Source organism: Daktulosphaira vitifoliae, unplaced genomic scaffold, assembly GCF_025091365.1.
Source record: "Daktulosphaira vitifoliae isolate Bord-2020 unplaced genomic scaffold, ASM2509136v1 Scaffold_2, whole genome shotgun sequence".
NCBI classification, from domain to species: Eukaryota; Metazoa; Arthropoda; class Insecta; order Hemiptera; family Phylloxeridae; genus Daktulosphaira; species Daktulosphaira vitifoliae.
This window is the reverse complement of record NW_026099573.1, coordinates 6317568-6334461: the sequence shown is the minus strand read 5'-3', so window position 1 is coordinate 6334461 and position 16894 is coordinate 6317568. Positions and strand designations below refer to the sequence as shown.

The window sequence follows — 16894 nt, the reverse complement described above, 5'->3', positions numbered from 1 at the left end:
GTTTAATTTTAAAAAATTGATGGATAATTGCAAAAGCAACATCAACTTCTATTAAAATAAAATACAAAACCCATAATTATCATACAAAAATAGTATATTTTTCAATATGGTAGCCATTTGCGTATAGAAGATAGATCGTCGGGACAAATTTTTTTTTTTCATTTTGTAGTACATAAAATAAGCTTTAATTTGATATATGTTTAAAGGACGCAGTCTTTCCGGAACATTTTCAAAAATTAAGTTGAAAAAATTAATTTTTGTAAAAAAGTTGCCATTTTAAATCCCCCCCAATGAGCAGGTTAAGTGATAGATTTTCAAAAAAATGATATCAAATGAAAGGTTTTAGTATAAGGTTTTAGTATAAAAAAAAATTATGTTGATTTGTTGATTTTTCAAAAAGTTATGGAAGTTTTAAGAAAAAAAAGTGAAAAAATTTCGAAAATTAGCGATTTTTAAATTTGTAATTTTTTTGGATATTTCCCCCATTTGCGGGGAACGAGGGAATTTTTTTCAATTTTTAAGGGTAATGTCTTCAACTAGATACGATTTGTGATCTTTTGACGTATTTTCGAAAGAAATCGGTCCTGTGAGAGATGAGAAAAAGTGGCAACAGACATAAAAAAAAAAAAAAACACATTATAGTAAAATTAATACCTTCTCCGCTTCGCATCGAAGCTAAAAATATATGATTAGATTGCATTGTTCTATTACTTATTGAAGCACCAAAACCTGGTTGGACAGAGTACTAGCACTATAATATCGTTGTCAAAATTCCAACTAATTAAAAGCGTTCTCTAAAGTGTCTCTTCACTTGTCGACTAGCCAGTCTGATCTCAGCCATAGTGCGAGCCATAGGAGTATGGGACACTTACATAATTTATTACGCATTACTTACCTATATTTATTTTATTATACACGTTACACGTTTTCAAATACATAATTAGATTGAATTGTATCTATTACTTATTTATTATTTATTTATTAAGGGCCATAACCTAGCAGGACAGAATACTAGTACATTAGTATCATAATTAAAATTTTAATTAACAACAAGATTTCTCCAAAGTGTATCCACTTGTCGACTAGCCAGTCTGATCTCGGTCACAGTGCGGGCCATCGAAGAGTAGGACACTAACATAACTTATTGTGCAAAGAACCGAAATTGAGCTCGCATCTACCCTAGACTACTCTGTGGACGACTGTAAAAAGACATAGGCCACTTAGAAATAGTTTATTGCATAGGACAGTTATGTTGTTTAGAATTTCTTTATTGGTTTTACAAATTATAAATACGTTAGTATTAAACACCATACACAAGGTCAAAGAGCATAAATATACAAAAGGGTTTTTACATAAAATACCAAAAGTAAAATAAATTTAAATTTCACCTTGAGTAGATTTAATATAGAGTAGTACTAGAGAAATAGTTACACACGAGTTAACATAAATCGTATAATTTCAAATGTGTACACCAACACCTATACATATCGACAACTACATGATTCATCTCAACAGAATATCTGTCTTATCAGGATAATTGCAAGTAAGTGATAACATTATATCCCTATAATAAACCCTTCACCGAAGGATTTTTAGTAATAAACAATTTGAGTAAGGTAAGTCGTTGGAAATAAACTAAAATACTTTTACAAAAAAATACGATATTTGTGACTCGCCAGAAATTCGTGTACGCGTTTCTGTGCAGGAGCTAGGTAGTGTTGTAATTTCATTTTATTCATATATATCAGACGTGTTTGCGTAAGCATAGATACCCCGAGATCCCTTTCTATTTCATTCTATTATAGTCATTACCCAGTACTTCTAGCTTACTCATACTTTCTTTATACTAAACTACCATCACAGCCAATACTTTCCTTTCCTTCTTTATACTACCCTCTAATTTTTTTCTTTTTGTTTATTACAGTTGTATAATTTAATGAAAATTATTTTATAATAAAATAATATTGAATATGATCAGTTTCTACAAATTTATCTTTTAATATTTTATTTTAGATTGACAATACTATGTCCCATTCTTTAGATTGGATTTTTATAGCAAAACGGTCATTTTAAGAATTTTTATCACAAAAAAATTGAATTATTTTCTACAAATTTAAACAGGTATAATTTTATATTACAAATATTGATAAGAAATACACAAGTCAATATCATTATTAAATACACAATAATTATTAAAAAATAAAATTTAATATAAGTAAAAACTATAATAATAACAGTACTTCAGTATACATAATTATTAATAATTATTAACAGTACACTATTAAAATGTAATGTTGGAAATTAAAAAAGAAATATGAATCATTATGATAATTATACAAAGTACATCAAGTACAATATTAAAAAATTCAGTTTTTAAAATAAATTATAATTTAAGTATTATAAAACTTATATTAATGGTGTTAAAACTAACAGGTTAGTATTTATTTAAAAGAAAATTTTCCTTGTTGGAATTTTCATATTTTTGTTTATCACAAATAAAAATTAAATAAATATATAGTTATTAAAAATGCATATAACTATTTGGAAATCATCAACAAAGTTTACTCATACAATTGTAAAACGTTTTCAAGATTTTGTGCTATCTAAAAAAGAAAATATATTTAATATCAATATATATTTTAAACTTAAAATATTTTATAATTATTATTCAAAAAAACTTGTTTTAGGAAAACTATCCCTTGCTCTATTCTTTAAATATATTAATTTGAATGAAATTATATAATATTAAACCTATTATGGTTAAAACAAAATGTTCTATTTATGAAACATATTTATCTTTATTTTGGTTATTTTTAAATAGGATATATAATAGTATGGAAACAGATATAATGTTATAAGCAATAGAAATGATTGAAAATTATTATTGATATCGGGTTTCACACTTTTTGACATGTATAATGATTGCAAATAGGTTAAAACTGGTTAACTACCTGCTTAAGATACTTGTCTATTTATTCAAATCAAGATATAGTAACATTAGTCATCACAATTTTTCCAAAAATTAATTTTAAAACTTGACCTTAATCAGAATAAGATTCATGGGAAAATATGTTAAACTCGCTCATTTTTTTATTTTACAAATTTAAGACTAATATATAGATAAAAATTAGTTAGTTTCATACTGGTACCCAAATTAATGTGATTTTTTAGAATATTTTAGAATGTTATAAAAAAAATATATAAATACTTTATGGTAAAAATCAATTTGATGCTTGAGGAATAATTTTATATGATGATTAAGCTGTATGTTTTGTTCCAAATGAAAATGATTTATTTCTGATAATAATGCATAGGAAACAACATCAGTTCTCTCTTTGACATTTTGAACTTCTTGATGAGTCATTTTATTCTCTCCATAAAGTTTTTCACATTCTTTGTGTTTCTGTAGTGCACCCTTCAATTTATAAACAAGGGTAAGTACAGTTGGTATTGATAAATTTTTTTTCATAATTGATTAAAATCACTGTGACAAAATGTTTTGATGTGTATTTGAAACGATTTAAAAAAAAATTGTCATATTCACTAAAAATTACATGATTGTTAACTTAAGAGGCTAATACTCATATATATATTTAATTTAGTTTCAAATTATTTAGATGTTCAATTGATATGCAAAACAACACTTCATAATCACCTGCATCCAGTATTTTGATAATGGTTCAACCAATAATAGAATAACATCAGTCATAATAGTTTTGGTTTTAAAGTAAAAATTTAACTTATTATTAGAAAAACATATTTTTAATTACTTTATGTACAGTTAAAATATCAGGAAATGATGTTATTATTCCTTTATAGATATGCAACATGTCACCAAACGGCTCCCAATCTAATTTTGGTTGTTCTTCTATAAGTTTACCAATTTCATTATATACATCACCAGTTTTTTTCAAAGCATTTGTTAAATTAGCTCTCGAAAAACCTAAAATTTAAAATAAAATAGTATTTTAAATAGAAAAATAAAAAATGAAATATTATAATTTTTAATAATCAATAAACATAAAACGTACCAATATGTTCTTCCTTTCCATAAGCATGACCAAGAGCATAAAATGACTGTCCAATTTTCTGATACTCACGTTTATAAAATGTTTGCATTTTTTTTGACTGATCACTAACTACCAGAGACATATTTTTTACAGCACTGTCAAGACCATTGATAAATTTTGAAAAACTTTCAGTATCATGCTCTCTAAAATGTTGTTATATTTAAAACAATTTCATATTTAGAAATAAAAGAATATATTTAAAATCTTATAAATAATGTATATACTATGACTTACAGTAACATTTGATTTAAAGGTTCTTCTGGAGCCTGAATTGCAAAAAAATAATTAGCTCCTGTTAGCTCTGATTTTTCAGCTTTTCTTTTACCCAGTTTCCATCTTTTTTCATCAGTGCAAGTAATAAAATGTTGCCATACAGAACATTGAGAAAGAACTGGATGACGACATACTGCATCTACAAATGCTTGAAGTTGGTTTTTTCTACGCTCTATAAAGTTTTCTTCATACCTTCCTTTAGTGCAATATAGAATTACAATATTTTAAACAGTAAAAAAAAATATGATGATAAGTATTATATATTAAAATATAGTAATATAAATAACCCAACATGATAATAGTTAGTACTATAAAAAAATAAATAAATTCATTTATTAATTAAAAAAAAGGACAGACAAACCTGAAATTTGTTTGTCTGGTAAAGGCGGAATTGGAATTAAGCTAAATTTTTCTTCAAGCCGTTCGTGAAGCCAATCAAAATGTTTATATCTTCTTGAAACTTGAATATTATTAAACTATAAAATTTAAGTAATTAGGCTATAAGGCAAGTATAAACTATTTTTATACTTACTGTAGGAGTAATTTGATAAGCAATAAAACTTTTAAGACCTTTTAGTTTAGTTTCTTTTTTTGGTGATGCTACTATACATTGATAATATTCATTGGGGGCATTCCATTCAACACCAATTTCACACTTAATTATAGTAACACGTTCACTATCAGGTACAGGAATAGTAACTGTACCCATAATATAACTTTCCCCACCAGATTTGGAAAATGTTGAAAAACGATTCACATTTTTTTTCATTCCAGCAGCAACAACACTCCTCACTTAAAAATATATTTATTTGATTAAATAATATAAAACAATGCATACACAAGTTATCAAAATATTAAGAGCTATTTTTTTTTTTTTTTTTAAGGACTTAGACAATTGAATTAGCATTCTGTCAATACCGATGTAAACATAAAACCAAAATTTAATTTTTTATGTTATTAAATATTAAAATTAGACTTAATTTTATAAAATATAATTTCTACATGATTATACATAAGTTTCTTACTATCTGGTCTAGATTGTGTAGAACTAATAGTTTGATTATTTCCCATGGGTGGATATGAATTTGATACTGTTCCACATTCAGATTCATCTTCCCATTCATCATCATAAAAATCAACATTTTCAGTCTAAATTTGTATGTTAAATTACGACACCATAAAAAAAAATAAAAATATATATTTTTGATCAAAATAAGACATCAATCAGATCTACTCAAAAAATAAAAACCATAAACTACATAAATAAAAATAATATAAAAACATACAAATTTGTGAAATTTATAAAATTATTAATTCTATTCGACCATAGATGTACATTTATCTATTCAGAAGATACAAGTAAATTCTAACCTCTTTTTTAAATAGTATTAGAACTTTGAATTATTTTCCATTACATAACCACTTTCTTTCCCTAATTTTTATTAAGTTAAATAAGAATATTTTGATAAATACATTTATATAGAAATTTTTTCAAAATGACTTCTAAATGTTTAACTCTGAACTAATGACCTGTGATCCCACAATTATTATAAAATAAAATAGAAACAAAGGACTTAGCTATAATTTTTTTTTTTTGCCTTAATATTTAATTAAATAACTTATTTTGATGAATTTTTATTTCATAATATGAAAAGAACACCAAGATAAATAATTTAATATTTATTTATTGTTCATAAAGTAAAGAAAAAAACAAAAAAATGGTAGCACAGTGGGGTTGTGGCATAGTATGGACAGTAATTAAAATCACTATCATAAGAAACGCTTCGATGCAAATCTGTAGATAGTGTTTAATTTTAAGAAATTGGTAGAATATTTCAAAAGCAACAATAACTCTTATTCCTTAATAACTCTTAATTTTATCCTGATTAGTTATTTGATTTATAATTATAATATATGAATAAATAATTCTAGTAATTAAATTTAGTATGAAATTGATAATCAATAATTTAATATTGTAATTTTAAAGAAATACTATGAAAATAATAAAGTAGTTGTATATTTCTTTACTTTTAACGTGTATAAAAATTTAAAGAGCTTGGATACAATACTTTTCAATAAAAAATGTTTTTTATTTATAATAAAGTTATAAGTTTTATACACTGGACTACAAGGAACTTTCAACAGAAACAAAAATATATTTTTCTAAATAAACTTTTTGCGGTGTTTTCAAATGTGCAATTTGACTTTTTCTATGACTTCTAAGTTTTAATATTAATAATATTATTAATAAATAAGTATTTACATATAAAAAAATAATTAAGAACAAAAAAATTGTTTTAAATTAATTCTGATTTTAGGAAAAAGACATATTTAACCTATTTTTTTAAACCTTTAAAGTTGATTTTTGTGAAAATTTATAGTAAAAAATGAATTTATTACCATAACTTTTAGCTCAAATTTGCAAGTTTGAAATTGACATCATTAAATAGGAAATTTTATGAGAATTAAAAAAATTGTATTGTTAAGATTAATATGTAGTCAGGAAATTTTATAATAACTATTTACAGTAAATTTATCAGAAAAGCTCAATATTTTTTTACATTTTTATCATAATAGATAAGAACAAGGGATAAGTAACTGTTTAATTGAAAAATTAGAATTTTTTTTTCAACATTTGAGGATAGTATCTTCAACTAGATATGAATTATAATCATTTGACGTATCATTGAAAAAAGTAGGTCAAGTTAGATCAGACAAAATAAATGATAGTCACAAAAAATTACCTTCTCAGCTTTGCATCAAAGCTAAAACCTAAAATGTAGTAAAATAATTTTAATATGAATAAGAAATTTCTTGTCATGAGGGGCGACTACAGTGTTGGGATCCTTGATCTTTATAGAAGTTATTGAATCTAAATGAGATAAAAATCAAATGAGTTGAAAATTTATTCTAACTTAAAAAGAATTAAGAAAAAAATGCAAAAAATCCCTTGCCAATTACGGTAGCCATTTTCACCATGAAGACAAATCCAGAGGTCAAATTTTTTTTTTTCAAATTAAAGTATATTACTTAAGCTTTAATTTAAGATATATATAAGTATCAGTATTACCAGAACACTTTCAAAAATTAAGTTGAAAATATCCTAGTTTCAATACACATATTTGAAGTTTTGACCCCCCTTACATAAAGGGATATTATCAGATTTAAAAAAAAAGTATCAGATAAATAAAAATTATTTATAAAAAAATAATAATATTGATCCACACATTTTTCCAAAAATTATAGCAATATAAATTTAAAAATATAAAATCGAGATATTTTCACAGAAATTGTAGATGTTTCTTTAACTTTAATGTCCGTTTTACACCACGAAGACAAGTCAACAGGTCAAATTTTTTTTTTTTTTCAAAATAAAGTATATTAAGCTACTTAATTATGCTTAAATTTAAGGTATATATAAAAGTGTTTTTTGTGAAAAAGTTGCCATTTTGAAACACTTCCTGTGAGCTGGTAAATGGTCAAATGTTGAAAAAATATAGCAAATGATAGGTAAATACCTAAGTAATCTATAAAATAAAAAAAAAATTACATTGATTTGGTCATTTTTAAAAAAAGTTATGGCAGTTTTAAGTAAAAAAAATTGAAAAAATGTCAAAAAGCGATTTATAAATTAATAATTTTTTTGGGAATTTCCCCCGTAAACAGAAAAGGGGGGAATTTTTTTTTCAATTTTGGAGGGTAATGTTTTCGACTAGTACAATTTGTGATCTTTTGACGTATTTTTCATCAAAATCAATCCAGCGAGGGCTGAGATTGAGCGTTTATAGACACAAAAAAAAAACACATCATAGTAAAATTAATACCTTCTCTAAAAAAATAAATTTTTTATTGTATTAGACACATGAACTGAAAGGATAAACTATTATAATAGTGAAGTACAATAAATTGGATGCACACAAAATTAAATGTATTTGAAATTCCAAATAACAGATACTACCAAAAAATATTCAAAATACATTTTTCTTAAATTCTTTAGAATATTTAAACAAAACTTTAAGATGATTTAACCATACTATAATATAGACAACATTACCAGGATCGTAAAAAAATTAGTTACCAATTAGATAATAGAAACAATATGTAAACTGCAAACTGTTCCTGTCCTTGCTATTTTAGTAACTGCATTTAAAAAAATTCTGAAAATAAAAATCTTAGCCATATAACAATTTAAACTTAAAATTGGTTTAGATTGAAACCAACATTAAATTTTAAAGAAGTTATTAAAAAATTATTTTTTAAAATGTAGTTTTGGTTTATATCCATAATATTTATCATCATAATAATAAGAACATATTAATTTGAGAAAATAATCCACTTTAGGTAAGTCTATTGTATTTTGGAAAATTTCTTATAGAAAGAACTTATAAATAATATTATACATCTTGTCATACATACTTGAGGAACTTGTGCATAGTACTCATTTTGCTGATCATCCCAACTGGTAGGTAATGGTGGTGGAGGAATTCCAGGAGGCTTACTAGTTTTCAACTCCTTAAAAATTATTTTTTATGTCGATAAATATATCATTTATGTATTCAAAATTTGTTGTGAACGTAATGAAATGAACTTACTTCAACATATGCAGCTGGAAAAAGACCTGTTTGACCTTTGCTATTCGTCCCTTCCCACCATCCTTCACCAACATCATTTCTGGTAACTGTCAATATTTCACCAGCAATTACTGATAATTCTGATGACCCGGGTTCTCCAATAAAATCATATAAAACTAGAACCTTAAAAAAAAATTGGAATATAAAATATAGAGATAAAAAGCATGATATGTAATATCATGCACAGATATTTTTCATAATATCTATTTTAATTTAACACATAAAAATATATACAGTGTAAATTTTTAACTATAATCCCCTCAATTACTCAAAAAATAATTATTTTGAAAAATTTTCTTTGGTTAATTTTAGTTACATCTTGTTCTTAAATTATTAACAATGTAATACTTTTTAAACATATCCCTTATGTATTGTAAGGGTAAAAACTTTGTTTTTTCAAATAGAAAAACATATTTTAATTTAAATTAAATTTATGAGGGTTTTTTTTAATAATAAATGGTGTTTAAATTTTTAAATAATTACAGCTGTTTATTAGATACAACACTTTCTGTTTAGCGGGTTTGCGTATTTATAAAAGATAACTCATAATATTATACCTTATAAACAACCATACACAAAACATATCAAGTGATAATCGTAATTGACAATAAATGCTGCATATCTGTGAATAACAAAGTCAAAGAAGCAATTAGCTTGTATATGGTTACATCCCTCATATATTGTATATTTATGATAACTCAAAAAATCTAAACTTTAAAATGTAATTAAAAGCTTAAACATCATTTATTATAAAAAAAACTCAAAATTATAATAAATTAAAAATATTTATTCCTATCAAAAATAAAAAAAAATTAATACCCTTACAAGGCATAAATGATGAACTTAAAAATTATTACATAGCTAATAATTTAATTACAAGACTTGATTAAAAATTATCTAGAAAAATGTAAAAATTATTTTTATTCTGCAAGCAACTGAGCGAGCTGTGATAAAAAAAAATCCATCCTGTATTGAATAAACTTAAGTTAAAATAGTCAAAGATCAATGTCATCATCAAATTAATAATTAAAAACAATAAAGAAAAAATTATTTTTTATATTTATTAATGAAGCTTCCTACAAATACATATTCAAGAGTACAAAAGGTCTTAACCTCCCCAAATGTTAAATTGTACATAATTCTTATAATATTAAATTTGATAATATTTTGTAAAAAAGAAAAATTTTTTGATTGCACTATCCCCCTCCAATGAAATCCTGACTTCTTTACTTTAATTTTAAAAATTATGTAACTAATTATACATATCATATTAAGTTAATGTTTGTATTAAATTAATCACAAATATAAAACATAATTTTAAATTAAACATTATTTTATGCATGTAATTATAATCTTAAATAAAATAAGGAAAAAATGAATATATTAAAGGTCAAATAATAACTCTTGATTATTCATTTATTTCTTTATAAAATAATAGTATGATAATAATAATAATAATAATTCCTGAAGAATACTTTTTAAAAAAATTGTATTTAATATTGTTACTTACAATCATTAGACTTTTAATAAAACAATATTAAAATTTAATTATTTTATCTAGGAAAAATAATTATCGAATCTACATGTTACCAAACATTTAAAAATTAGTAGTGAATGAGTAAATAATATAAAGTTTATTCAATAGAACTTTGCATCTGTGTAAATAACACAAAAAAAAATGTACATATAAAATGAATCATTTTTTTATTTTCAATTAGACTTGAAAATCTTTTTTTTTTTATAAAATAAGAAATTTATTTAAAGAACTTACTTTCATAGTGAGTTAGTGATATCTCTTACACACAATATTTCAATATTTAAAAAAATTGGTTTTTCCTCGATAAAAAAATAAAATATTTGAGGTGATTCTGGTAAAATTTTAAAGAAATAATTTTAGTAAATAATGAATTATTCTCAGTATCATTTTATTGATGAATTTGATGATTGGAGTTAATTTCTGAAACGATTTTAATAATAAATTTTAGATAACAAATGTTTAACGAAAAATAATTAATAATTAACTATACTTAAGAGGATTCATCATATGCGTTGTGATGTCATAGCGTATTTTCTACTGTAGGGTGTACCTACAATTATAATTCAGTAAATTAAAATAATGTAATATCATAGAAATAAGACGAAGAAATAATCAAAATAATAATAACAACAATGTGTTGCATTCTACAATTTCTGTGTTATCAGTAACTTCATGAACCTCAAAGAGTATGCTCATCACATAGAGCAAGTCATATAGTCTGTGGTAATACAAGCTATATAACCATGACATAGAGTAATATAAAGAAACCGTTGCCTATTACTCTCTGTACGCTGCAGTCACACCACCGAGGTTAATAATATGCAGTATGACCACGAGTATATTTGCAAATACAGTTCCAAAATAATTATTATACATGATATCATTATGAAGAAATGATTACACTAGTTTACAACAAAATTGACCTTTGAATTATGATAGTCATTTTTTATGTAAATCGTCCACTGAGTCCAAAATACAAAAAGTAGAACAGTTTTTGAGTTATTGCGAAATTAGCGTTTTTCGTGTGCCGCAAAAAAGTGTTTTAATAATATTCTAAATATCTTTAATTGCATTCAATCGATTTTCATTTTTTTTACATAAAATTAAACATTATTAAATTACCTATAACTTTTATCTTAAACAATTTTTTATCAGACTTTTTTCTCGTTTGCTATCTACAAATTTACCTCTGAATTTTATCATTTTTTTTAAAAATGTCAGAAAAAATTCAGAGTTTTACGTAAAATACACCAATAAAAAATAAATTTATCAACAATCTACTCAATAGATATTATACTCTAATACATAACAAAGAAAATTATATATTATTTTGTAATATTGATAAAAAAAATGAAGAAGTTATGCGCGATTGAAAAATAAAACGAATTTCCTAATATCAGAGTTTAAAAAACCCTGATATCGAATTAAAAATTCGATGCTTTAATTTTGTAAAATATAGAAAAAAATATTGAAAAATTACTTACAATATTACTTTTCAATACATAATTTCAATTTTTTAAATAACTTAAGGTTATTTCATATAGTTTTATTTGGATGTTTTTAAATTGAGTTAATTTTACAGTTTGGTGGAGTTGTGGTAAATTTTCATATTTTCCTTTTTTGTAAAACTTAATTATTTATTTTATTATTTATATATTAAATTTACTAAATTTACTTTTTTTTAAATACGAAAATTTACCACAACCTCACCAAACTAAAATATATCATAAGTCATGGGTCAGAAAATTTTTTTTTATTTGTAAACTAGTGTTATTAACAATACTATTGTACTCATATACTATTTGATATTTGATATTAAATATAATTTATTATATTATTACATTGTGCTAGCATCTAATAATTATAATTCAAAACATTTCTAAATAAGGAAGTAATAGAATCAATAACCCATTTATTTTATTCATTCAATTTTAAATTTTAATTATAATACATGATTATATAACTAAATTATTATATAAGAAGCTTAGAAGCCAAAATATATGTCACATTTAATTTGAAAAAATCGAGTTTAAAGATTTATTTTCACACTATGTAAATTAAAGTCTAATTTTTATCATTTTTATGTATTTTTTACAAATTTTCTTTTTTGTTTAATAAAATTATTGATTACTAGTCCAACTGTTCACTTAACTCAATTTTTTTTTAATCCCTTATTCCCTTTGCATTATTAGCGTCCNATTCTTCTCTCCTCATAACATGACCAAACCATCTAAGTCATTGTCTCTTATTTATTATATTAAATACATAGTTTTAATGGCTTTTCTAATTTTTCTATATATTTATGGTTCCATACGAAGTTGAGAAAATATTAATTTTTCTTATGATTGTTGCCTCATTTTCAGAGCCTCACTGGACCAATTATTTCAATGATACGTAAATAGATCATAAATCATATAAAGTTGAAGATATTGACCTTAAAAATTGAAAAACTTCCCTCCTTTCCTGAAATGAAGGAAATCCCCAAAAATTTTGATTTTTAAAATTACCTTATTTAACCTCCCTTTTACAAAAAAATTATATCTTCTTCTTAATTATTATATTCTTCTTAATTATTATCTTCTTCTTAATTCTTCTATATTCTTCGCCTTAATCCCAACTTTTTGGGGTCGGCCACCCTTATCCTAAACTTCCACTTGACACGATATTCCCACATCAGCTGTCCTTATATCGCATTCAATAGCATCCCTCCATCTCTTTTTTGGTCTTTCTCTACCTCTTCTTCCTTCAATATTCATTTCTATAACTGTTCTTACGGCTCCCAATTCTTCTCTTCTCATAACAACCAAAATATCTAAGTCTATTTTCTCTCATCTTATCCACGATTGACGCCACACCTATACTCCCTCTTATATGCTCGTTTCTTATTCTATATTTTCTAGTCACTCCACTCATCCATCTAAGCATTCTTATCTCTGCTACACTCATTCTCTGCTCTACTTTCTTATCAACCGCCCAACACTCTGAACCATACATCGTAGCTGACCTCACTACAGTCTTGTAGAACTTACCTTTATCAGCCTCATTGGAATTCTTTTATCGCATAAGACGCTAGACGCTTTTTTCCACTTCAACCACCCATAAAAATTATATATTTTTCTCAATTTATCAATCATGAAATATTTTTTATGTTCATCCCTTATTTCTTAAAAGTGTGTCAATTAAATTTTTTTAAATAGTTAACATACATAATTAATTAGCTTGTTTATTAAATGATGGCCTAATCAAGAAAATGTGCTGGTTGTTTAAAATTTGTGAATCAGTATTTCAAAAGTTATTTTGAAGTCGTGACATTTTTACACCATGGTGGGAGGAGTGTGATCGATAAATATCTAGTAATAAAAATAGTAGCACATGCGTCTCACCTACTTTAAATTATTTAGTACAATTTAACATCATATAGTATTATTGTACAGTATCATCACAAAACTGATAAACCAAAAAGTTAACATAAGACATAAAACCATATTTTGAACACTCCCTTCCTGTGTAAAAAGCATTATCATCTATTTTTAATCCCATTCGGAAAATTTAGGCTCTTTCTTTGTTAATTCTATTTTGGTGATTTACAATTTATGATTCGTATGAATAAAATGTTATTCTAAAGTAACAAAAGTAAAGTTTCTTTTTTCTAGTAGCGACTTATTTAAGGGGGTGGTAACAGGGGCAATCGCTTCTTCGGGCCAGCAATATCAATATTTTGTAAAGTAAAAATATGGCTTTAAATAGCTATATTTTTGGTTATATAGAAAAAAAAATGTTTCAAGCAATATTTATCAAAGTAATAAAAAATGAAGTCACCTTCTAAAATGAGTTCTAAATACGCCCCTGTTTTTTAGTGACGTGTTACTAAAAATTGCTAAATAAATGCAAATAATTTACTTGTCAAAAAAATTAATTAAATTACCTCATTTTATTACAGAACAAGTAATTTCAGTTACTTAACTTGAAACTTTGAGACTTGTTCCCTGTCCGTTGAAAAATCTTTTGTACACCACTGACTGTTAGCTACCATTATACATATATAAATGAAAAATAATAATAAAACCAACATGTGTTTTTTTCTAAAATCTAATAGCACCAATGGCATTAATTTTTTTTTATCAACAGCCGTGCTATATTTTATGATTTTCTTTAGACAAAAAACATCTGGTTTTATGTTAACGATTCTATAGTTTAAAAATAATATTACGCTCATTTAGATCTGAATATCTCGATCCCAAATTCTTAGCCCATTAGCTGTTAATAATAATTTTTAAGCGATATTTTACACAGTAACAATCTTATTTTTTTAAACTGTGTTTATTTTTTAAATACTAACTTAAAAATATTAATCATGTATCGAATCACTACTATTAGTTTCGCTATAATGCTGTAACTTAAAAATTTATAAGTTTTTTGTATCTATCTATCCTTATCAAATGATACAAAAAAAATCAGAATTATATTTAAGCCAGTGGCCTTGATGTGCTAGAATATTCAAAGATAAAAAAAAAAATCAAAAGACTAAAAAATTTAAGAATTTATAAAATTGAATTAGATTTCCATTAAACTTCATTCCATCCACTTGTGTCGTAGCACCCATTGCATTTTAAAATAGCATATCGAAACTTTTTGTAAGGCTTTTAGGAAAATGTTTACAGTAAGTGGTGGAAAATAAACATTATACAATGTTTATTTTATTATAATTTATGCGTCTAATACAATTAAGGCGTCTGGGTACCGACCGTTTTTAGTAAAAAACAACTTGTTTTTGTTCCATCAGTACGATGAAACTACTGATGTAATAAGACTTCTGAAAACAGCATCATGTCACATATGTATTGGTCAGAATTGAGGAGTTCAGAAATTGAATTTCTTAATAGTATTATAATAATAAAAAAGAAAGATGATTTATATCTAGGATATATGTTCAAATTTTTGTTTAGATCGTTAAATTAAAATCTTTTTAATGTTTGCAATTTTAAAATGCAAAAAACATCAATACTTGTAATTTCCAACAATTGACTAAATTTGAGTTATCATTCTAAGTATTGTAATTTGAAAAGGTTTATTCAAATTTTTGAAATGATAGGTTCAATAATAGGCTGACATTTTCACGAAAAGATAAAAAAATCGCAATTCCGTAAAATATGGTATTATAAAAATATTTTTTCTGAATTTTAAAAATTCTATAACGAAATAACTGCCTAACTACAATAATCTTTATTTTGGTTTGCTATTTGTGAATATTTAATGAAAAACAATATTCAATGAATTTTAAGGAGTATTTAATATTTTTTTGTGAAATTTTAATAATATAAAAATTATAAAATTGTATAAACAAATTATAGTAAAATTTATCAGACTCCCATGGAGGCGTTTTTTCGATAATGATGCAAATCATTGTTAGATATCATCTATACTTGTGATCATAAGCTCCTTGATCAATGTCACAGAGTAAACAAATCTAGTCAGTTATAATTTAAAACTTTTGAAACTTTTGTTATAATTACAGTCATGACATTATTATGTATTTATAAGATAATAAATAAAATCACAGGCTTATTAATAAGATAATATATTTTCAGAATAAAAATTATTATTTTGATGATACAACTTTTAACTTAAAATTTTGAATATAAAACAAAAGCAATTATGTATCAAATATATTTTTTTTATAATAAAATCATGCAATTTATACTATTATTGGTTATTTAAGTATGATGTTAATTAATTAATTAAACTATTTTTATGTTTATCAACAAGAATATCTGTTAATAGTCATACAAGCATATTTTTATAAAACAAATTTGTTTTTATACATTTTAAACGATATTTTTATTTATCATATAAACTGGATATAGATTTTATTTTAAAGAGTTATTTCATCTTAGCTAATTTTTTTTTTTGGTTATCCATACTCAGCATTGTAATTAATAATTTGAATAATTATTAATTATTATTAGTTAATACCTCAGGCTATATAAAAAGTAGTCATGTCTGTGATAATACCCACACACCCATTTATTATTTTTACTATAACTTATCTCATATACAGAGTGTTCAGTAAATAAGGAAACGAATTTCTATTGTACTCATTGTTTGTAACAATTTAACTGTTTCCTAACTTACTGAACACTCTGTATAATGTAGTTAATTGCGTTACTCATTGAAACTAACAACCATGTATTAAAAAAAAATAGTTTTATTAACAATTATTGAGATCACTGCTTTAATATTATTGATAATAGGAAGTTTTATATTTTTCTAAAAAGCTCTAACATTTTTTACTTATTAAAAATTTCTATTTGATTTACTTAAAGTTAACTAGAAAAGTTGTTATTTTATAATATTGTTGTACACATGATATTTTAATCTAAAAA

At 24.2% G+C, this 16894-nt stretch overlaps 1 protein-coding gene and 1 long non-coding RNA gene across 6 annotated transcripts; one reads left to right on the top strand and one right to left on the bottom strand.

The window, feature by feature from the left end:
• Positions 1–356: 356 nt before the first annotated feature.
• LOC126898519 (uncharacterized) lies at positions 357–3931 on the top strand. Its single transcript, XR_007702290.1, has 3 exons — positions 357–1616; positions 2014–2121; positions 3618–3931. It is a non-coding gene; the product is annotated as an uncharacterized LOC126898519 (long non-coding RNA).
• Positions 2398–14557, bottom strand: LOC126898511 (sorting nexin-9). 5 transcript variants are annotated; one of them, XM_050672600.1, is made up of 14 exons: positions 14437–14557; positions 11002–11061; positions 10746–10931; positions 9532–9596; positions 8936–9097; positions 8760–8855; positions 5369–5492; positions 4876–5135; positions 4705–4819; positions 4305–4539; positions 4032–4213; positions 3771–3943; positions 3209–3415; positions 2399–2603 (listed from the first exon to the last, which is right to left on the bottom strand). In XM_050672600.1, the coding sequence occupies exons 4-14, from the start codon at positions 9544–9546 to the stop codon at positions 2562–2564; spliced, it is 1611 nt and encodes a 536-aa protein (XP_050528557.1). In that variant the 5' UTR covers positions 9547–9596; positions 10746–10931; positions 11002–11061; positions 14437–14557; the 3' UTR covers positions 2399–2561. The 5 variants fall into 5 exon arrangements, with proteins under 5 accessions (XP_050528561.1, XP_050528557.1, XP_050528556.1 ...); XM_050672604.1 differs by lacking the exon at positions 14437–14557 and having other exon boundaries at positions 2398–2603; positions 3780–3943; positions 11002–11237; XM_050672599.1 differs by lacking the exon at positions 14437–14557 and having other exon boundaries at positions 11002–11234.
• Positions 14558–16894: the final 2337 nt, after the last annotated feature.